The sequence below is a fragment of the Lineus longissimus genome, chromosome 3 (assembly GCF_910592395.1).
Source record: "Lineus longissimus chromosome 3, tnLinLong1.2, whole genome shotgun sequence".
In the NCBI taxonomy this organism is placed as follows: domain Eukaryota; kingdom Metazoa; phylum Nemertea; class Pilidiophora; order Heteronemertea; family Lineidae; genus Lineus; species Lineus longissimus.
In genome coordinates, this window is record NC_088310.1 from 6,019,175 (window position 1) to 6,042,588 (window position 23,414).

A 23,414-nucleotide genomic window follows, 5' to 3' on the forward strand; every position below is an offset into this window, starting at 1 on the left:
GCCAGAGACAACAGACAGCTGGTTCCCTGGGAAAAACGACATTGGTGAAGAACTCAAAGAGACATAAAAGATATTGTCCATCTGATTACAAGGACAATGTCCAACACACAACAAGCACTTTGGCCAACTGGTCCCAGGACGTTGTTTAACTGGTCACAAAGACATTAGACAGCTGGTCACAAGGAAATGGTGCAACTGGTCAAAGGATACAAGGACATCTCGTACTGGTTGAAGGACAGGAGAACATTTTAGGACATTATCCATTTCCTAAGAACTGATGAGCCTCAATCTCTATTTGTTGTCCAAAATAGAGAAGGGTTGCAAATATAGAATGCAGCCACAACCAAAGATAGTCATTCCAGTAAAATTTGTTTGGGCAACGCGTGAAATTTGAGGTGTGTGGGAATTGAAATTAGCCCTGCACTATTGGGTCTGTAAGTGGAGCTCAGATTCCGCCCCATGTCTTTAAGCTCTGGACAGCCTCCATGTCTTGATTTTAGTTCAAGGACCTCCCAGCGCATGTTAATACCTTAAACACTAATATCAAAAGACATATAAGGTTAGTATTTCCTTTATTGTAATACTTCACAATCATGCTGCATTCCATGCAGTAAGGACTTCATCTGTACCAATATAACTTAAATACCAGGCACATACATTAATCTTAGAATGTAATAAAAAATTATGCAGAAATGCAGGTCCCATAGAATTATACGCAAGTACAAGGCACCCAGTCACCTTCAAGCCAAATTAGTGATATAACAGTCACTTGCGTCATTTATGACAGTTTACTTCGGAGAATGGTCTTTATACAGGAGCTATGTCTAGTAAATTAGTGCCGGCCGGGCAATAACCCTTCCCAAGTAGTCAAACATTCAATCAAACCGTTTAAGTACAATGTCTCAATATATGAAGCCAAGAAAAGCGAACTACAGTAGAACCTCCCTAATAAGGAAACCCCTGGGACTGTCATATGCTGTCCTTAACAGAGCGGTGTCCTTACTAGAGAGGTCAAATCGTATATTTCTATTTAATGAGCAACAAAAAAACACAAATGAACATGATGAACAGCATAGACCCTTAAGCTGACCATAAAACTCAAAGCATGCAAATACATGATGTAATCTCGAATATCAATAAACATGACTCTCCAACAGAGACATACATGGACCTAGGCCCAAGTCAATAAATTCTGAATACACTGACTGATGAAAAATGAGAAATGAACATGGTTCAAGCATGAAGGACATGCCAAAATTCCTTCAACTGTCCACCATCTCTGAACCTATAATCGAACAATTCAACTAGCTTTCTCTGCATAAACTTCATCTCCTTTTTAGGAGATAAGGACGGTATGTATGTATAAGGCGGTCGTGGTAGAACAGATCTTTCATTTTGAAGGATAAGACAGCAAATTTTACCCATATTCAAAGAATAGAGTTGGTTAAACCTGTTTTAACAATAGCACATTTTATTATTTTGAGACTTCCATGTTGGTCGACAAACACCTGGTCTCCAACTGCGAATCACTGATGTCACCTCAGGGTGAATTTAAGTTGCACTACTTGCGTTATGAAGCAATTGAGTGCAGTGTTACTAGTACAGGAATGTGTTTGCCGTCCAATATGGCGATGACGATGTCATCTGCATATCATATACAGTACTAGCAATATCATCGTGACTCCTTTATTCCTCTGGGAGGACCTCAAATTTGATGTCACGTTTCTGAAGTCTGTCCATTAGCTGTGTGTCCGCAAAAGCAGCACCAGGGGTGTAGACTCCACCTCTGAAATAAAAGATGATATGCACATAAATAAAGAGTTAACAGTATGATGATGATGAGTTCCGATCCCAAGCAAAGAGTTCTGGGGGCCAATTTTTCGTAAGACACCCAGAAAGACGTCCACATTTCGACTTGTTCTCCTCAAGTTTGCCTCTTGTAGATGAGCCCCTCTTGAATTTTGGCAGCAAAGGCGATATGAAGTCCATTGCCAAGCAAAAATGAGTTAATTTGCCAACCTTTAGCACTGCAAAAAATTTTGGCTTTATTGCATGTCAGTTCTCTTTTAACATATCTAACTTACCCTGCCGGCAGTTTATCTGGTTCCTCCACCAGACAAAGAGCAGCAGCAACCATACATCTTGGAGTTGTCACATATCCCGCCTCAGGACCGGAGATTTTCACTCGGACTTTTTTATCCGGTTGGTCCTTGTGCTGTTCTTCGGGCGTCATTTTCTTCTGCCATCCTTCCCCGATCATTAACATCCAGAACGTACAGTCCGCAATCTGTTTTCTTGACGGACCTTCGTGCGAGAATTTGCCAGCAGAGAATAGGCGAGGGAACTGAAATTTGATGCGCTTAAAACTATCATTTTTGTTTCTTTGCTGGCCAGTTATTCATGGATTTGTTGAGAAACATTTTGCAAATATTAAAAAGTCATACCCAAGTTCGATTCCTGTGGTACTGCCTTAAAGGTGTTAAAGGGTAGGACCAGAATGGTTACTAAAGAGAGCTAAATTAGAATATCAGTTAATGAATTGCTTATAATTTCCTAACATTTCAAGTGTTAAGAAGGAAATCTTAATGATGACAATATACCTTTTCGAGCAATGTCCTTCCGAAGCTAAAGCTTGCCAGAAGTCCAAAGATGATTCCAAAGACAGAAAGACCAAGTGTAGCAAGCAAATTGCCTGCCCTGTAATAAGCTTGGAATTGAACCTGAAAGAAAGGACAATAGAGTGAAATGCTAAACCATTACATATAAGTGAAACCTTTCTTACTGGACACCTCTGTTAGCACGACACCCTATCTACTATTGAGTCCGTGACTTTGGTCCCAGATGGGTTTTTTCTGTAGACAGGGCTTTTTACCCAAAATGCCTTTGTGGACCTAGCAGTCTCAGGTCAACTCTGATAGAAGGAAAAGAACAAGTAACTAAGATGATCATACCGGTCTTGTGTTTTTCTGTTCGTGGATGTACCTCTCTGTGCGCTGCACAACCGAGCGGTCACTCCCAGGGAATGGCACACAGTAACCATTGACGTCTTTACTGTGGAACACCACAGACCTAAAATGAAAAAAATGCCGGTTCAGCAAAAGAAATTCAAACAATGTTTACATGAAATCTGCGAAGATTTATCAATGTAACATAGGTAACATGAAAGGAGCCAAGTTAAATTGGCAAAGCAAACATCAATGTTGCGCAGTTGAGCAGTTTGGTTTCAAATTTAACATCATCTGATCTATTCCCTCTCTCTCACAGCCAAATACTTAATAGAGCTAATAATGTCTTAGCAGACACTCCATCAGTATAACAGATACAGCTCCTTGTAAATAAATATATGTGCAGGGCAAGCGAATGTATGCAACATAAAACGACTCACCTCCTGGTCTGTCTGAATGATGGCTTGGGGAGTGGTGATGGATAGAGTTGTTTTCTGAGTGACTTCAATTCATGGGCATGAGCAAATCCATAAATGGCTGACTGCCAGGTTGCATAATGAGCTCCACCTCCCTGGAAGAGTAAATGAAGGTAATGCAATTGAAAGCACATGTACTGTTTGAGTGCGAACTCGATAAGAAACTTAAAGCAAATATCAGATTATTCCTACAAGATATTCCTGAAAGATGCAAGAAAAACCAAATAGATTGTTTCTTGTTACCTTTATCATTCTTTGTACACATTGGTTGGTTAGCCTTCACATGGAGAGGGTGTATCCTTGTAGCAGAGTCTCCTTAGCAGGACAAATGGGTACAGAAACTGAGGCACAAAACCATGTGCACTTCATTATTACTTACATCAGGGCCTGACTCCGTTTCAACATAATTCTCAGCAGAATTCACTTCGCCTGCCCCCCAGTTGTTCTTGAGGAAGATCAAGCCCATATCTGCCGGAATACTGTCAAAACCACATGCACCAATGATGTAGGTGCTGTTTTCTTTGGCTTTGCCGTGATAGAGAAGCTGCATTTTCTCAAGATACTGAAAGGGACAAAATCAAAATGAAATAGCTAATCATCCTGATAGTTCATTCCAATTAACCCACCACTTAAGATTTTTCTGACAATGTCTTTCAAAGATTCAAAGATTATCCAAACTGAGTGAGCATTAAACTCACAATACAAGATAGATCTGTGCTCTAAAATCAGGTTTTTTTTCTCTTATTTATGATTACTCTTCATGTATCTGATCTTCAAAGATTTAGTCATCTTCAAAAAGGTTTTCATTACAGCAAACTTTGAAGTAGAATAAAAAAACTTTCAATGCAAGACATATTGGTCTCAAATATTCGAGAAATCCAGAAATGTGTTTATCCTTCCACTTTGGCAGGTAAATCACTAAATAGCAAAGAACTGGTATTCCATTCCATCAAGGTGGGATCATAAACTATAGACTTGATGAGTCAGTATGAGGATAAGCTCATGACAATAATAGGAACCTGGTGATCTAGCGAGGCAGACTCTACCTTGCATTCCCTACCTGTGGCTCACCGCTGATATCCAGGTGATGCGTCTTATTCTCAATGCACGCCTTCACCACTTTCTCACCGAAGAAACGATACTGAAATGAAATCACAAAACAGATATCAAACTTCATCATATTATGAATATATTTCAATATCTTTATTTAGTATAACCTGCGAGTATCGAAGCAGAAACACATCACTATATCAAGTGGGCTGCCAAGACTGTCATGTTAATCTTATTGAAATCTCCTTGGACTCGTTCTTCTGCTGTTTCCTTAACTTTGTGCATAATTAGAATAACTTTTTGGGAATTTGACGTTCACTTATGGACGTTTTTGTGTTCTGTAAACTTACTGGTCCCACACAGTTCAGGAGGACTTTGGCTGCCTTGCACATGTCCATCAGTGCTTCATCACTGGTCATGTCAGCCATCAGGATAGGCTTTTCTTCAAGAGCGAGTCCTGAAAATAGATATAAAGAAGGTTTTTTGTCATAAATCGGTTGCAGATAGATTATTCTCAAGACACTTATTGCAGGAAGATTTAATTGACCTTCTAAAGTAATGAAAATCAATATATTGACAGGATGGCTTCTCTTCAAGAGTGAGACATGGGCAAATCTCTTTAACCAGAACTTTTTATGCAAATCATCAAAATATCTTTATCAATCAAAGTATTTTGAATGATTTTGAGGGTCTCTACTTTTTATTTTGGAATTAGATGACTTCTATACCCTATTTCTTCTCGAAATTTGACCCACGGTCACTGTCCTAAAATCATAGCGCAGTTGTAAGGAACCAATATAAATGTTATATCACATATTTACTTTTTTTGCATATATCTGTCCAATCCCACAGCTGTGTAAAGAGAGAATGACAATACCAATACTGCATGTTTACCAAGTCAATTCATGCTGGATTACGCAGCATACCACAGTAGCCTTATTGAATCCAGACATTCAGTGCATAAATTTCAATGACGATGTGGATGACAAAAAAAACGGATCATAACCGTCTTGTTATTTCCTGAAGGTGACCTTGACATACATCAGTGTAGAAAACAAACATGACTGAAAATATTTTTTTGATAATGACTGTCTGCGTTTATAATAACCTTGTTATGATAGTGGAGGGGAGACCAGTGACATAGTGGTTGGACTTTGAGCGTAGTTGATGGAGCTTATGATAAGGTTGTGGGTGACACTCCCAGAACTAGGAGTGCTGTTTCATCTAAATTGTGTCCTTCAGCAAGACACAGAACCCAACAATACACTGCTTCTCTCCACCCAGGAGGTAATGGGTACCTGTCCTGACTGAGATGTTAATGTGTGATGGACCAGCATCCCATCCAGAGGGATGATACTCCTAAACATTTGATGCTACGTAAAGTGGGTAAGCTCGGACCTGATGAGCCATTTGGCTTGGGCTATAGCCTTGCAGACTTGACTTAGTGACTTCCTCAGACACTCTATTTAAAGGCTGACAATAATAATAATAGAATTTTTCTGAAATCTTTACGGAGCCAATGTCTAAAGTACTTCAGGCCTGAATTGATAGTGCATGTCTTCAGTTGCATGGTCTGCCTGGATTATAAATATTTATATACCAGGGCACTAAATCGATAAACATGACAGAAGATCTAGTCATTTAATGCAAATAAGTCATGTCTGAGAAAACCATGACTTTGCATGTCATCTAGACACTGCCTAAATACTTGGTATCAATTGGACATCATCATCAACCACTAAATAATCAAAGAGCTGAACAAACTCAATACGTCTGCCAGACAATTAAACACAAACTCTAAAGGCAAAGTCCTCCCATTAACCCCTGTATTGCGGAAGCAATTTTTCAGCTTGCTCCAACCTGTGGAAAGACATAATTAAAATTGACAGATTTGTTTAAAAAGTTACCCTCATATTAGACCGAGGAAAACAATGTCGAAAACAATGTCACCTATTCTCAGCACGGCCAAAGTGTTCAGTTGATGTTATTCAACTGTATCACAAGAAGAGTACATGGAGTAGGGCCCATTATATGAAGATCTTCAGAATGTGACCTAGATAATTCAATCAAAACACTTGATCCAAGAACCAACTGGGGACTTGACATGCAATAGGCCTGTACAAATTTACAAAAACTTCCAGACGGAGATTCAGGTAATGCAGGATAAATACTAATACTACGTGTAACCCAAGGCAACGGAAAGACAAAATCCTAATATAGGAACAGTTTCTTGTCATAAAGGCACGAATATGCTGCCAAGGTGATAGTATAAGGTCATCCTGCCAAATCGTGTTTCACACTCCCATTTACCTTTTCGAAAAAGATTGTTTAGGCGTTGACAAATCATGCGTTTGACCTGGAACAAAGGGTCAAAGTGATCCTTTCATCGCCAGTTCATTGCAATGTCACATCATATCATTGCCAAATAGGACTGTTGCAGTGATCACCTTGGAGCTTCCGACGTCAGGCCTAAAAAATTCCGCAACAAGTCCGATTTCATCCTAGTATTATATTTATAGTAAGACTACTGCATAAAAATAAAGGCCTAGGCTTATGCACCAATTGACCACATATAGAGGATGCAATAAGGAGTACAAAGTTTACAATGAAATCTACACAACATATAGAAACAATGTATACATATACTCTACACCACAGTGAAATTTTACCTGTCTGTTTGGAGGCCTGGGCCAGAACTTTCTGCAATTTCTCCATACTTCGCCCAGCAATGGCCCAGGTATATTCAGTGCCATCACAGGCAACTGCAAGTTCCTCTACGACATATTGGCCAGTGAAGCCAGTAGCACCAAACACTACAAAATCATAAGTATCTGAAGAGCCCATCTCTGCTTCCACACTGGTTGAGGAAATGTGACAAACTGCAAATCTCAGCAATTGGAACGCCACCGGTGCTAGTGCAACGAACTAGAAACTTATTTTAGTTCCATTTGTTAAGTACAGACGGCAGCAGCTGACATTAGACAATTTGTCCTGTCTTCCTTGGTTGTGACAATGTCATAATCTATGGTTGTGACTTTTACTAAACGGGCGTTAGGCCTAAAAATGAACTACATGTACTTAATTTCATGGTTTGTAAGTGTCTCATCCATCCATTCTCACCGCTTGCTGCACATTCTGATCCAAATACCTGTACCAAATCAATGACTTTTAACTGGCACATGTCATAAGGATTCTTTTCTCCAGACTATCATCCTCTTCTGTGGCATCTTTTCTTTCGTCCTTCTATGCGTCTTATGACATTCATCCTGACAATGAGCGGATCCACTAATGGGTATAATCAAGTAACTATAAAGGTACTTGGTATAATGACCTGTCTTTCAATACTCAACAGACAAGACAAATATTCTGAGACTATTTTTTATATGATTAAATATCTTGTTGTCTTTTGACAATTTTTATATCAGTTTGATTGGGAAGTATTAATACAATTACATAGATACACTTGAGGTTTGTGTCTCGTTTTTCCCACCGCAGATCGTTCCAATCCCTCCCAAAGGCACAAACAAATCCAGCACAATTGCTTTTGCTCACGACTTTTGCTAGCATTTGTGTTGTTTACATTGCTTCAAAGAGAAGATTGCCACTGTCAATTGGACCCCTTACCCTCGCCTGACGCCAATGGCCTGACGACAATGATTGACATCACTCAGTACCTAACAGTTGGGTGTACAGATGTATAAAATTAAGTCGCTGGGCCTACAGGCGTAACTTTGGCCTTGACTACGTTGTGCTTGCTGTCAACAGGGTATGATGGTTTTGTGTTTGCAACGTCTTACAATCAATTCTAAAATCAATTCATGATCAATATCCTTGTAATCAATCGCTGATCATTTCGCTCACTCATCAGAGTCCAACTTTTGCTACGTATCTGTCCTTATAAGGAATCAGTACACACTATCTCCTCACAGCTTGTTCAACAACTGGAATTTGACTCCGCCCTTCTGAAGTCTCTCAATGATGCTTGTGTTTGCAAAGGCTGCGGCAGGAGTGTAAACACCACCACTGGAAAAGAAGTCAGAGCTTACAAACATTGATTAGAAACTAGACTAGTGGTCATTGCAGATGCCTGCAACAAGAATTGATTACAAGAGATTATTTGTCACACATAGTAGCGATTGTAATCGTAGATCGCAGTGATTTAAATTTCTCATCTCCACGGCGCTTAAGTCAGAATGAATCAAAAGATTGAGATTTACTTATCAAGGCATCAAAGGCTCCAAACCAAGTTTCTGCTGAGCTCAACTTCCCAAAAAACCAGTTGCAGCTCCCCACGTTAGATCAAATGTCAATCAAGTTCAATTTTTACTAACGTTTTTGGCAGTTTGGATGTTTCTTTCAAAATGGTCAGTCCGGATTCAACCATGGCAAGAGGGGTGAAGGCATAACCAGCATCTGAAGAATAGGTTTTAGCATGAAACAGAAGAGACGAAAATAAGCATAACTTGATCTTACCAGCAGTCATGTGCATTAAAGTGAGGCTCACAAATGGATTTCTGATTATATCCATTTGTTTACATGTAATCGAGTAAACTGTCATGTTGTGGTGATTGTCAACTTTTAGGGGATTCAGAATGATTGTTGGTCTCCAGATGACCAACATGTGATGGGTAGACAAACCCACCAACTGCAGACAATTGTCAATAACAAAGATGTCCCGAAAGGAGGTTTTCCTCTCAAGACACAGAACTCTTGAATGATTACAAAGACATGGACAATGATTTGCCGAGTAGAGTTTAACCTACCTGGTGCAATCATCCTGAATGAAATATTCTTGTCTGGCCCTTGGGGATGCTTCTCACCAACAGGCAGCTTCTTTCCCCAGCCTCGGCCAACCATTGTGTGGATGAAGGACGACTTCTCAATCTATGAAAGAATATGTCAAATAATCACTGCACATGTGGGATACTGGGTTCTCCAGGTGGTGACCCTCAGCTACTTCATGCCAGTTTTTGATGTCACGAGACTCTGTCACGGCGTGAAATTCTTCTGTATATTTTTACATACAGAATTTCTTTCTCGGTGGATTTAAACCCTTTCTTCAGGAGACAAAGGCATGTGCACCTGGTTTATAACAGTAGACATCATACTCTACATCAAGTAGACATCAAACTGTACATCAATGTTTTACTCACCACTTTGCGTGCTGGTCCATTCTTGCTAAAAGCACCAAGTGTGAATAGTCGCGGATACTGAAAAAGTGAAACAGCTTCTAAGAACTCATTTGAAGGATATTCAGCATGCTACCTATAAAACACATGCCACTATCACAGTTTTGTACTGTTGCTGATGACAGGAAAACACCTAGTAACTGCCAAAAGAGTTATGCCACCACAGGTTACTTTTTCTCACTTTCGAGACGAGTTTTTAAAGAAGTCTACCCAATGCACCAGGCAAATGGATTTTTGGTCTTCAGCAGTTTGATTTAACATTTAAGAATGGTTCCAATATCTTCTTATTCTTAGTGTGAGACAACAGCTTCAAATTCTTAGGTAGGTGGATATCACGAATCCAGCTGTGGCCTACAGGTCTTCCTCTGTTATCCACAGATTTCATCGGAGTTAACTTACCTTCAACAAGAGGCGTCGACCAAGTCGGAATGTGGAGAACACTTTGAGGGTGATTCCCATACTGATGGCAACAAGACATGCCAGAATACCAGGCATACGGATGTATGACCGGTATTGAATCTGCAACAGAGAGGAATAAACAGTCCAGCTATAAAAAACTGTTTTGGTTTTATTTGAGAAAGTTAACGAATGCATGTCAGTTCAACTGAGCAAAACAACTTTCCAAAATCTCTGTCTTTTACATCGACAATGCTGGCATCTTTCTGAGAGAGCAAACATTTCAACTCCAGGTTATTTGATGAATACAGAGATTTGCTCTGATTTTTACAGCAAAGGCAGAAGTAACTCACAACTTACAGGTCTTTCTTTATTCTCAAAATAGTTATGTCTCGTCGACCTGCGGACAATGTCACAGTCTTGTGGAAAGAATGGCAATACCCTCCCATTTGCTTCAGTACTGTAGGAGATAGGGGTCCTGGAAATAGGATTAGGATGTATTATAATCAACTTACAGGCCTTTCATTGTGTTCATTTAGGTTGTGTCTCGCTGTTCTTCTGACAATATCTTGGTCGCCTTGAAAGAAGGGAAGTAATCTGCCCTTCACCTCGTCACTGTAGGAAAGTGCACTCCTGAAAAAGTGCATTTTTTTGCTGTGCTATCTTTATCAAAATTCGTTGTTGTACGTAATACTAGGAGATAACGGATTATTCATTTATAATCATTCCATCCCATGCCCTAACTGAAACCGTGAATGCTGTTATCCCCACAAAGAGTTAAGTACCAAATGTACGGACTACAGGCACAACCACGAACCTTGCTGGCAGAGCATAATCTGGCTTTGGCAATCTCTCTTTAAAAAGATCTCGCCTGACATCCTTCAGTTCTTCTCCCTTCTCTGGATTGAGCAGCGTAACGACCGTGTGATAGGTTCCAAAGTTTCCGCCACCACCCTTGCAAAACAAACAGATAAAGAATTAAACAATGTGGCGAAATCGACATGGTATTTGTTCTTCCAGACATACTGCTACTTTTGTTGGTCTTTTTGGCTTGTTTAAACCAAATTTAGGTCAAATAATTACAAAATTTGGATTGATACAGCACCTGGCTGAAGAAATTTAAACTGGAAAACAGCCAGTATTTGATATTGATCAAACGTGTTGAAAGACTTCCCTAAACACAACTTACCTGAAGCCCAACAAAGCTTTCTATGGAATTAAGTTCACCTGAAACATAAAGAAATATGTGTATTGAAAGTTAAGCAAATATTACTCTATTTTGATCTTTTACTCCCCTTGGAAGTTAAGCAAAGGCCGGAAACAATCAAATAATCACATATATTTGGCTTGGACGTAAAGCTACTCCTTGGAAATGTTATGCTATTTTGACCTTTAACTAACATGCGATCTCACTGGCCCTACTACTGGTATATTTGAACTTCAGGACCTATTCTGAATCTGGCAACATTTTAAACAAGGAGTCTTGATTTAAGAAGATTGCCTGATAACACGTAACTGATGAATAGACCAAGAATGCCATCAGCAACAATAGCCATGGATGGTTCTCCACAACTTGAATTCTTGCTGCTCTTTTTAATAGAAAGTATGAAGCTATTTCTACTCACCATCAAAGTGCTTCTTTGCATAAAGAACCCCAATATCAGCTGGAACACTGTCAAATCCACATGCTTCTACTACATAGACACCAGCCTTTTCTGCTTTATCATGGTACTTAAGGTCCATTTTCTCATGGAACTTAAAAAGGAAAAGATGAATATTTCAATGCTGATATCTATATGGCTTTGAATCCTCCCGATTCTCATTTCAAAATTTTATTAGTTTTCTAGTGGTAAAATACTATCATTCAAATGTCTTCCTCAGGAGAAATGAACATATGGTGATCCTGTCTTAGCAATTCTCTAGAACCTACCAGTGATTCCCCACTGATATCAACATGATGGGCCTTGTTGTCAATGCAAGCTTTCACCACCTTCTCACCATAGAAAACATACTGGAAAAAGAGGAAAAAATCAAAATAATGCCTGCATAATGAACAGTGATCAAAGTTCACTTTCAGAAAGTGCCTTGTACAGGCCAAAAATTAGGTTGCACAGCACACAACTAAAAATGTGTGAAGACATTGAATTTTTCAATTAGGTATTTTGATACCAAATCAGATATTCCTTTTGATCCAAGGGGAGGGGTGGATAAAACTGTGTCTCGACAAGAATTTGGCCCTCTAAGCCAGAAATTACTACAGGTGACTCTTTTCAAGTGATCTCTTCTCATTGAACATTCATTTGCCATTGATGAACTCTTTAATAAATAAAAACAATCATATGATTTTGTTTCATAGTCAGTCTTACCGGACCAACACAGTTCAGAACAAGCTGTGCTTGCTGACACATGGTATTCAGTGAGGATTCGTTGGAAACATCTGCCTCAAGGATGGGCATGTTCCTCAGGTCTTTTCCTGAAAAGTGCAATAAAATATGTTTGTATGATTTGACAATGATTGATAGTGGAATTGGAGTTCGAACCAATGCTCGGATTTCTTTGAAGTGTGCGCACTGACAAAAGACGAATTCGAAGAAGTTTGTTTTGGCACTAACCAGTCACGCGTTTCACCTAGACATTGACACCTTGAAGGATCTCCGTGTCTCGATAGGCATTGTCTGAAATCGGCTTGCCTTAGGCCTTCCGATGTGTTCTGAGTGTGCGCATTTGATTTGTTTTGGCGCCGATTCATCTTCTTCAAAAAGGCCTATCCTGAGGGCCAACCCTAATTCAATTGCTAAAACCCTGTTTGGTTGAAGAAGATCAGATCAACAAAAATCCGGCCCGTAGGCGTAGCCGTAAGGCCCCAACGAATCAAGATGTGAACATAACATTTATGATTTGTGATTAAGGTTATCTCTCTCGCCAGTAAAAACGTACAGTGACTAAGCAAACTTTATGCACAGCGATATCAGATGAAATTTGGACCCGCCGAACATCTGCCCAATGCATCGATTACTGTGTGATGAAAGTGTATGAGTATGAGCTGAAGTTCGGGCACCTGTTTGCTTGGAAGCTTCCTCAAGAACTGCAGCAAGTTTCTTCTTGCTACGACCAGCAACAGCCCATTTTAACCCTCCTTCCTCTTCAAACACTCTTGCAAGGTATTCAACAACATATTGGCCAGTAAATCCACTGGCTCCAAACACCACAATATCAAAAATTTTGGTCGACGAATTCGTGTGGTCAGCCATTTTTAGCAGACTACTTAAAATAGAGAAATTGTACAGGCACTTTAGCGCGACCAATTGAAATTTATATCATAATATGTAAAATGAACCTGTTATTCATCTTTTTCTGGAGGACAACACATTTTTATCAATAAACAGTGAATACCATAATCATGCTTTTATGTGATTCCGCAATCATGTTTCTGTGTGAATTTTAACAATCATGTTTTTATGTGATATAAGCAATCAGGACAAAGCATGAAAAAGTAACAATCACGTTTTTTCGTGTTGGCCCCGAATGCCCTGTGGTGTATACATGTACATACTGCCATACATCATGATGATTGATGATATGATGGTACATGTATGATGCCTTAGTAACGAATGGGGAATGGGGAATAACGGATGTAATCAGACAATGATTGATTTACAATAAATGTTGAAATTTGATTTTTTTTATCTTCAAATTTGTTTAATGAATAGTGTGAACTATCAACCATCATCCATAACTCCTTATTTTATTATTATGTCATGAACAATACACAGTGTGGACAAGGAAGTTTCATGGTGTGAATTGAACGCGAGCTAAACTTCCGGCCTATAGGCCTAGTCAAAGATTTCTGACCCCACACTTTCATTGGTTTCTGGCAGGTCACTAACACACACACACCCTCACACCTTTCATTACTCCAATCCATGCTCCAACCCCCTTGTCGGATGCTTGTGTGTCAAGATGCTTAGTCAGAGAAGCGCCACTAAAAATATTCCGCTTAATTTCTCGCCTTGACCCGGTCGATTGTACTCCCGTTCCCAGAAATCCTGTAGTGTATTTTGTAGTACATGATGTATATGATTACGAGTCCTATCGTCAAGGTTCGATCAGCTCATTCCATGGCCAAGATCTGGCACGTTTGTTGACATTTGTGGCCCGATTTTCTCGACTAAGCACGAAATTATGTCATATCTGTCACCTCTTTGATCATCATATCGTTCATTAGAACCTCACGAATCCGACAACATGTTGGAAACTTTGGAGTGGCTCGAAGGGCCCGAGCTTGTCATTGCTTTTCAACGCTTGTGTGGGATCATTCCGTGCCCGGCAAAAAATGCCAAGCAAAATGGAGTGGCAAATGGAAGTGCCAATGCAAATGGTAAAGCAAATGGCTTCATGAATGGTGATGCAAAGCATTACCTCCAGAATGGTGATGCTGGGGGACATGGTGACTACACTAATGGTCATGCTTACAGGCTTCGATCTAGGACTGTTGAAACTTCTACGGAGACGGATGGTACGCTGAACGGGGACCCAGTTTCGCAGGAACTGACTGAAGATTCTGCTGAAGACAGCGAGTCGTCAACGTCTGGCTCTGAGATTGAAGATGCCAATGGAAAGGAACTGACAACATATGATGTCACTAACTCATTTCTGTACTATTTATTCTGTTTTGGAGCTAACCTTGGCAATGAGGTGTTTTATTGTGCTTTCTTTCCATTCTGGCTATGGAATGTCGATGGCTTCGTTGGGCGTAGAGTGTGTTATATTTGGTGTGCCATCATGTACTTTGGTCAGGCAGCTAAAGACCTCATTCGTTGGCCACGACCTGCGTCCCCTCCTGTTGTTCGAATGGAGAAAAGATATGAACTCGAATACGGAATGCCATCAACTCATGCAATGGTCGGTGCGGCTGTCCCGTTTTCACTACTGGTCTTTACCTGGAATAGATATGAGGTGGGTCAGTGAGTGGTACTATACGACAATCAAGATGTACAGACCGGGGGAGCTGGCTGTACGTACCCATAAGTCTTTGCGGTAGTCTCGCGCGTACCGGATATAACCTATCAAGCTTTTCTCCTTCAGAGAAATACTGCGTTGCGCTCAACTGCCAATTATGCATTAGTCTGGTGGACACGAGGTTGGCCTTAAACTTGCTTGAAATCGAAAATTTGGACAACACACGTGTACTACAGCGCAAACGGCAGCATTCTGACATAGAAACATGTGGTCTGATTCTATTTTTACTTGTCATTTAGTGATCACGCGTCCAACCTCGTATGCAGGGTAATGTGGCTTTCTCATTGGTCGAACGTTAATTTTGTTCACAGCCTTATAAGGCACTTGAGCGCAACGCAGTATTTCTCTGAAGGAGAAAAGCTTGATGGGTTATATCAAGTACGCGCGAGACTACCGCAAAGACTTATGGGTACGTACAGCCAGCTCCCCCGGTCTGTACATCTTGATTGTAGTATTGTAGAGTGATTGAAGTGACAAATTGTAATCTCTGACTTGATTTTCATTTCTAATCTGATCTGCAGTCGTTAAATTTCTTTAAAACTTTTGTTGAATTACAATCAAAACAGTAGAAATTCTTCTTGCCTTGAAAGTATCATGCCTTTTCTCGGTTATCAAAAACAGTTGTCAGTGTTACTGTTATAGTATTCTTTTAAAAAGAATTTGATTTGATAGAAATGAACAGTAAGATTAAGTAGTATTTTTGAGTCACTCACTCATTTAATGCCAAGTTGAATACAATGTTCTTTGTGCTGTGAATTGTAAATTAATACATACTAGGCCTACCACAAGTACCAGTACTTGGCTTTGTCATGTCACTATTTATGTCACATTTATGTCAAGCATGAAAGTGGTTGCTGAACTATAAATGGGCAAGACTAGACAGAATGCAAATATGTGTTGACCCCTTCATTAAATGTCATGGTCGTTGGTTGGCGGTCTACCGGTACATTTAGTACAAGTAATAAGACTATTAGGGCAGGCTAGTCTGCATTTAGATCGATGCTAATCCCCATGTGGGGGTTTCATGAATTTTATCAAAATATCCTAGACGATATGGCAGGCACTTACATTAAAGTTTTATGAATCATTCATCCATTTTAAATTATGTTTAGCTATATGTAAAGTCCCCAAAGCCCCAAAATAAATCTTGATTGTGCCAGCCAAAAAATGTAGAAAATGTCTCAGAAAACACAGCATGGTCCTTGACCTTGTACAATGGATATGTATATTTAGAGTTGTTATGTAATGTGTCTGGGCGGGCGAAAGGGTCAAGGGCAAATCTTTCGACCAATATTGAAATAGTTACCCGGTAGCCAGATTAATTCACCATTGGCTGACCAGGTATACTGAGGAATATATAGAATTCAATGACTAAGCTTTTAGATATCCCTAACCTCTAGACAGCAATACAATATGCAATAAGACGTCTGTTACAACTACATGCCACTATTGGCAGCAGATACCACTATATTTCAATGAATTGAATTCCTCTTTCAGATGACAATATTTACAGTTACACGTGATCCCACCCAACTACTACCAACATAGTGAGCCCTGCTGCAAAGATGTTTCTGGTATAAATCCTGCTGGTCTACATGAGTCAATAAAATCTATCTATTTTATGTTTCAGTATGAGCATGTGATTGCATTGGCACTGGCCACAGCTTGGTGTACACTTGTCTGTTTGAGCAGACTGTATCTTGGGATGCACACTGTGCTCGTGAGTATTTGTGCTTACTGTTCCAAAAGTAAAATTCATGTGTTGATCACCAAGAGTTGAAAAATACTTGACCAATAAGTTGAGTTGATTATGGAAAGAAGAGGGGAGAAAAAATGTGCTATTTTGTACGACAGTGGTAAAGTGTGGCGACATTAACCAATTCACATTATCCACACTTTGCCGGCATGGTGAATGTTTACACTTGAGGAAAACAGACATGTTACATTTGTAAACATCATATGACATGTATGAGTCTGGTGGATGACTGACCCATTTCTGATACTTATGTCAGACATCAGTTAAAATATCTACATGAATGACATACAAGTTGAAGGTAACATGATTGGAGCAGTGGCAGTGCAACTATCAACAAAACGTAGAGGAATTAGAGGAAGAGGGTATCAATTGCTGGACATAGCAACTACATGTACTTTGGTCATTGCATGTCTTGGTCACCGTCCTTGCTGTAGTTCAACTCCATCTGTTCATGAACTAATCAGTATATTTTTGTCTGTTTCAGGATATCATTGCAGGACTCCTGTTTGCTGGGTTGATTCTTGGCATCATGCACCCCCTATTGGACACGCTAGACACCTTCATCCTGTCGCACCCGTATTCCCCAGCAGCCGTGATTGTCGTCTCGCTCGCGATGTGTATATTCTACCCGACGTTGGACAAATGGAGCACGGCGCGTGGAGACACGACAATGATTCTTGCCGTTGGCGTTGGTGTTTGCCTTGCATCCTGGGTAAACTTCCAATGGGAAATTTACCAGGTTACAACAGATCTACCTCCGTATGGCATCAAAATTCCGAATGCCGAATACTTCGGTACAATGATGCTTCGTACCATGCTCGGTATTGTTATTCTTATTGCAACCCGGACTGTGATGAAAGCGCTAACATATCATATGCTTTGTTATATTTTTGGTTACAAGAAGGAAAACAGATCTCTGCAGCATCTTATTGTTGAGTTGCCCTATAAGTATATCACCTATACCATGGTCGCTTTTAATGTTGTTTACTTTGCACCAGCGGTGTTTAGATACGTAGGCATTGAGAGAACCACAGTTCACACTGAATATTAGCCCAATAAACCAAATATGGGTATAGTGGGTTTTTGAAAAATTGAGTATGTGCATGTATTTGTATCTTTTTAGGTTGGACTAAATTTTTTTCATTTTTTAAAGAAAGGACAGTATTTTCCCTGATCTGAGTAGATTAATTTTGTATAATTTGGAAAATGCAACTCACTGACACTGGTATCAATTGGTTAATTTTTAGGCAAGTCGAAATCTTAGATCCACTTAGTTCTTCATCATGTGTGTAGTGTGTCAACTAGCATTTACCAACAGTTAACTGTTCAGTTTTCTCTCAAAACATTCCTTTGGTTATTAACTTCAGTTTGATCGATTGGTCAGTTCGATTTAAATTTTCAAGTTTCGAACTATGTATTTAGTTCTTGTTTGTCAATAGTAGATGATTCCTTCAGTCCAAGTTGTATTAATGTATTGTATATTTTGTTCTCAACTTGGACTTAGCAAGACTCAGTTAAACTGGATAAGTTCATTGGTTATGCATTTCAATCCTTTTGCTTGACGAAAAAGGGGCTCGGTCAAACAAACCAATTGCTATAAAATGCAAAAATTGGTATTAAAAGTTAACATGTAAGATGCTAAATTTAAAAATAGTTCAAGCCTTGTTGAGAGATTGGACACTAGTCATAGGGTAGACTGTTCAGTTCACAGTGCTATCAATTCAAGCATTGCGTATTTGCATACACATCAATGGAGCTGGAGATTAGCAATTTGAATAAAAACTTATAAAAATTGAAGAACCTAGAATAGTTACTTTGCTGTAGAGAGTACAGATGAGATAGAGTACTTGTATCGATAAGATCTATTAGTCAACTTTAATAGTGAGTGCATGAGTTTCCTTTGGGACCATGAGAGGATTTAAATTGACTGCTCAGAATAATTCATGAACTGCAATGGCGAAAATTTGTCAATATTTTACCTCTTGCCATGGACACTGCTATTCAGTTCTCAACACAGTGCATTCATTATCTCATTGTTGTGGTCCTTTCATGTTATTCAAAAATTCAGGTCATTGACACAATCACTGCTCATCACTGGGTGTCCATGTTTTATGAACGGATCACCCCATCTAGTGAACAATGATGTTCCTATGAGGTTGTTTATAACAGTTTGGGCTTATTTCCTCTGAGTAACCTTGCAGGTTGTACTCAATTCTAAATTCACGTCTCTTGATATGTCTGAATTAAATTCAATTGGTTCTGGGTAAACCTTTTTGTTATATGTTTGAATTATTCCTCATCCAGCTGTTTCTCGCAATTGTTTATTTTAATGGTAATCATGGGTTGGTGAGACTGCCATATGCTAGACTGTTGAGTCATTTGAATTCGATATGCTCCCTTAGTAATGACACAAGTTTTGGTCCCAAATTGGTTGTTTCCATTCAATTCAAGGGGGGAGGGTTCATAGTCATCTATGATTCTGTATTAGCAGTGGATGTAAATAGCTGTATATATGTGGCTTATTGAGCTTTATAGACTGGCTGAAAAGAGCTAGTTCGCACCTGATGTATCGGTGATTTCGCTAATATTGTGATGCTGTTGTAATCGCTACATCATTATCACTTAGTAGAAGTGATCAAGGTGTGATTTTCTCCAAAAAATCAGGGTCGATTTACTCTCTACGGCCATCATTCGGCATAAGTAATAATTTAGTAAGGCCTATTACATTTTATGTTGTAGTTATGCATAAAATTGGTTATTATTTATGTGCTTGCTAGATATGAAAGAATAAAGTATTCCTGTGGTTGTTGCCTGTTGGGGTGATACGAGCATGATTCTGTTCAACTCTTTATCAGCCATTACCCAGATTTTGGCAACTTTTTCTATTTGTTCATAATTTCATACACAGCTGATTGTAAGAAGAATTTGATGTGATGTTAATGATTTCCCCGGTTTGCCGTATTATGCTATTTACCATATGTATATGCTGTTCAAAAAGAGACTTAGTCTCAGAAACCTTACCATTGATCATGTTAAAAAAGGTGGTCTTTGGAATTCACTTGTGCGTACAAAACACTATTAGTGCTAAGATACCGTATCACTTCATATAGCGAAAAATCCAAATGGAAAAGGCCTAATTTTCTTTGCTTGACCATTTGTAAAGTGCCATGTAACTTAAATGGATTATTTTACAAAATAAAATATGGGTGAGGATTGATATCGTCTTGGCTTTTTTGCTTTGGGCATTTGGCATCTTTCTGGACCTCAACTGTTTTGTCAAACCACTTGGCAGGACAAAAATCATGATTGCCCCCACTCCACACTGCTCCACAACGTTTTGCAGGTGGGAACACAAATATGAAAACCACTGGGGACATGGAAACAATAGCTTCATGATAATGTGGTATCTCCCAAAAGTGGATACCTCTGTCTGCAGGACAGCATCTTTCTTATATTTAAAGACTTTCGGTTCTGAATTTCCAGTCAATCGGGAGACCTTACAGTAATGTTCAGTCCCTTAGCATTTCAAGGAACAAAACTTTGGCAACCCGTTTTTACTACTGGTAGTTACATGAAGTGACTATCACTCTGATCACCATTTAGCATGATCAGACAAAAAGTGGCCTAGAAAGATCATGAATAGACCAGGTTCTGGACTAGACCACCTTATTAAAACAATAGGTCATCTAAAGAACCGGGAGTTTTTGACCTTGATTAGATATGTCTGACACAATACGACTGATAGTGATAGTGATCGAATGTATGCCCAGTTTGACCCCACTCGGTGACAGAATTTGATCCAGGTCTCCAAATGAAGATATCAACTGGGACAATGTCCTAATCACTATTACAGTACAACCATCCAGGGACAAACTTATACATGTAGCCACGAGAGACAATGACAGAGCAAGGAACTACAATAGGAAAACACTAGGAATTCTGTCCCAGCATCTTGTGAGATGACAAACATGATAAAAGACGATGCCACACCCACCCAGCAGTGTATCTCAAGATAATTTAATGCAGTTTCACTCCTCAGATGCCAAAGTAAGGGGAAAACAAGGAAAGCATATGACTGATCTATTTTATTATGAATACACCTCTTTCTAAAGTTATAACAATAAACACCTTACACAGGTAAGCAATAGGATTACAACAGGATTTTTGTGTTTACTTCCAACACCTGGATAAACTCTGGCATTTAAGTTCTAACACTGGTTTAAAATCAACATATTATGTTGACATACAAACCTATAATTCTCTTACAAGTGCAGACACGGATGGTAAGGTTCTCTTGAAACTTCAGACTCTATCATTATTACTCTTTTAGGCAATTAGGGGGACCACTGTCATCAGATTGTTACAATAAATTTCCCATTTTTTCATTGGAATGTCATCACAGTACTGGTAGTACAAATGCAAATCATGAACCTCACTATCATCTACCGGGTAGATTGAAAGATTTTTTAAAATTATCAACAGGAATCTGCAGAGTTAATCATCTTGTCTGCCGTTGTGGATGAGCCAATACCTTTATGCAGAGCTCAATCAATGTCACAACAATCAAGCTGCATTCCCTGAGAAATCCACTCGATTTGAATAAATGGAAATTTGCTCCATGTTTTGTGATTGTCACTGATTACAATAGGCATTGATCTGTTTTTCAATTTCCTGCATATTCGACAGCACGTTTGTCAGTTTCTCTTCGTCCATCTCGAAAAGCACCACTTCAGGTTCCTGTAAAGATAACACATAACATCATTATTGTGATCTGCGTAAGTATTCGAGTCTGGAGTTGTGAGGCTTGAACCCTGGTCTAGGCACCATTAATTTTAATCTGCTACAGGTAGAAAGTGAAGAGTTCCGGAGGAATACCAATCTTTATTATTTTCTTTTCACCTTCATCAACAAAATAGCTTTAGTGAGAGTGCATGCGGATGCCACAGACAGTTTGGTGGTTGATGAGGAAAGCTCTTCCTTTGCATTAATCAAAGAGACTTGGATTTACTTAAGAGCTGGTGATCAACTCAACTCACCTTAGCTTTGTCCAGCCCCTCAGTAACTTGGAATTCCATAATGGCAGTGGGTATGTTTAATTGATCAATGTTCTTTGACTGACTTTTCACATCAATTCGCCAATTCACGCTCTTAAGACTATTGTTCCAACTTGTAGCAGCAATTAATGTATCGTGTATTTTAGTTTTGTGATTTCTCCAGAATTTTGAGAAAACTTTGGCTTCTTCCTCAGTGATAGCACCGTCTCGCTTCTTCGTCTGTGATATCAAGAATGCTTCTAACTTGTCAAAGTCCATATCTGAAGACGCCATAGTCTGAAAAAAGAATAGGGAATATTAAGCATCTTCTATATTTGCAGATAAAGCTGCAATTCTTCTAAAAATGAATAGGCCTTACAGTACTATAAGTTTGATTTACATGATGTAAGGCAATCAGACGAGTTCCACTGTTGTATTTGCACAGGTTACAAACGTAATAAGTCCTGAATTTGCCTTCTAACGTCCGGATCCTTTATTCTAACACTGCTTCACAAAATTATACACACCAAAGTCATAATTGATAAAATAGTTCGTCGGGATGACGATTCGTGCACGTGATTATAAAATACTCGGGAGACTGGAATAACTCTCTATCGCTCTCTTCTCTCTCTCTCTCTCTCTCTCTCTCTCTCTCTCTCTCTCTCTCTCTCTCTCTCTGCCGAGAGCGTGCGGATAGCTGTTTTGTATTCACGCGCAGCTTTGTCTGCACCAATCAGGGGGCAACGTTGATGCGTCTCCATCCAATGAGGAGCCGCATCAATGCTGACGTAATTGATCACGCTGGGGAGAATGGAGGATTAAAAGTAGACCGTGGGAATTTTCACAGGTATCTTATCTGATACCCAATTCCAATAATCTCGCACACTTAATTCCAAGAATTACACATTACAGTGCTACTCATAAGAATTAAGAAAGGTTTTACAATTACTATACAACACCACCATGGAGCAATGTTTGTGGATGCATCAGTGTTGCAAACAAAAGACTGTGTGGTGGCATGCCATGTGTTTTTTTGTTCTTTATCATGCTCTATACAGCTGAACAGACGAGATCATGCACCGAGGGCGAGGCCGAGGAATACAGGATCGCCCGATCGGGAGCCCTCCGTCATCTCTATCCCTTTATCATTCATCACCCCGGAAGCTACATGGAGTGACAATGTGTCAATGTCAGCAAGAGTTAATTCACTCTGTTACTTGCAATTTAATGCTAAATTGAAAAAGGGGTGTGTCACTTCCATCCATGCATGCCATCCATCTATCACTGTCTCTGCATTCACCTTTATCAAACGTTGACATTTTGCAGTTTGGAGCCTGAATTCTTCTTCTGACAGATTGGGGTATAACTCTGCCTTTAGGAAATCATCAGTAATGTCAGATTCTCCATAGTAAATTCGTTTGGCAAGGCCATTTAGAAGCCCAAGAAATTTTTTTGTTTCCTCTCCTGCCATTTTTGATGATTAGTCCATGTAGTCGTGCGCTATACTTCGGTTTCGAAAACTGGAACATGAATTGAAGAGGAAGTTTGTA

At 39.4% G+C, this 23,414-nt stretch overlaps 5 protein-coding genes across 7 annotated transcripts in view; 2 read left to right on the top strand and 3 right to left on the bottom strand.

The window, feature by feature from the left end:
- Positions 1 to 23,414, top strand: part of LOC135485567 (phytanoyl-CoA dioxygenase domain-containing protein 1-like) — a 72,981-nt gene that overhangs the window by 11,004 nt on the left and 38,563 nt on the right. The gene's annotated exons all lie outside the window — the stretch shown is intronic.
- LOC135485558 (saccharopine dehydrogenase-like oxidoreductase) lies at positions 556 to 7,733 on the bottom strand. The gene is made up of 9 exons (XM_064767690.1): positions 7,141 to 7,733; positions 4,822 to 4,928; positions 4,482 to 4,562; positions 3,801 to 3,983; positions 3,386 to 3,516; positions 2,952 to 3,069; positions 2,601 to 2,720; positions 2,085 to 2,344; positions 556 to 1,786 (listed from the first exon to the last, which is right to left on the bottom strand). The coding sequence occupies exons 1-9, from the start codon at positions 7,313 to 7,315 to the stop codon at positions 1,687 to 1,689; spliced, it is 1,275 nt and encodes a 424-aa protein (XP_064623760.1). The 5' UTR covers positions 7,316 to 7,733; the 3' UTR covers positions 556 to 1,686.
- On the bottom strand, positions 7,836 to 13,312 carry LOC135485557 (saccharopine dehydrogenase-like oxidoreductase). 3 transcript variants are annotated; one of them, XM_064767686.1, is made up of 12 exons: positions 13,115 to 13,312; positions 12,423 to 12,529; positions 11,987 to 12,067; positions 11,682 to 11,811; positions 11,246 to 11,283; positions 10,874 to 11,010; positions 10,417 to 10,534; positions 10,060 to 10,179; positions 9,625 to 9,681; positions 9,235 to 9,355; positions 8,803 to 8,884; positions 7,836 to 8,494 (listed from the first exon to the last, which is right to left on the bottom strand). In XM_064767686.1, the coding sequence occupies exons 1-12, from the start codon at positions 13,305 to 13,307 to the stop codon at positions 8,395 to 8,397; spliced, it is 1,284 nt and encodes a 427-aa protein (XP_064623756.1). In that variant the 5' UTR covers positions 13,308 to 13,312; the 3' UTR covers positions 7,836 to 8,394. The 3 variants fall into 3 exon arrangements, with proteins under 3 accessions (XP_064623756.1, XP_064623757.1, XP_064623759.1); XM_064767687.1 differs by lacking the exon at positions 10,417 to 10,534 and adding an exon at positions 10,572 to 10,689; XM_064767689.1 differs by lacking the exon at positions 13,115 to 13,312 and adding an exon at positions 12,669 to 12,864.
- On the top strand, positions 14,184 to 20,037 carry LOC135485559 (sphingosine-1-phosphate phosphatase 2-like). The gene is made up of 3 exons (XM_064767691.1): positions 14,184 to 15,012; positions 16,706 to 16,795; positions 17,316 to 20,037. The coding sequence occupies exons 1-3, from the start codon at positions 14,302 to 14,304 to the stop codon at positions 17,880 to 17,882; spliced, it is 1,368 nt and encodes a 455-aa protein (XP_064623761.1). The 5' UTR covers positions 14,184 to 14,301; the 3' UTR covers positions 17,883 to 20,037.
- Positions 20,899 to 23,344, bottom strand: LOC135484901 (COMM domain-containing protein 1-like). The gene is made up of 3 exons (XM_064766599.1): positions 23,165 to 23,344; positions 21,868 to 22,161; positions 20,899 to 21,568 (listed from the first exon to the last, which is right to left on the bottom strand). The coding sequence occupies exons 1-3, from the start codon at positions 23,333 to 23,335 to the stop codon at positions 21,464 to 21,466; spliced, it is 570 nt and encodes a 189-aa protein (XP_064622669.1). The 5' UTR covers positions 23,336 to 23,344; the 3' UTR covers positions 20,899 to 21,463.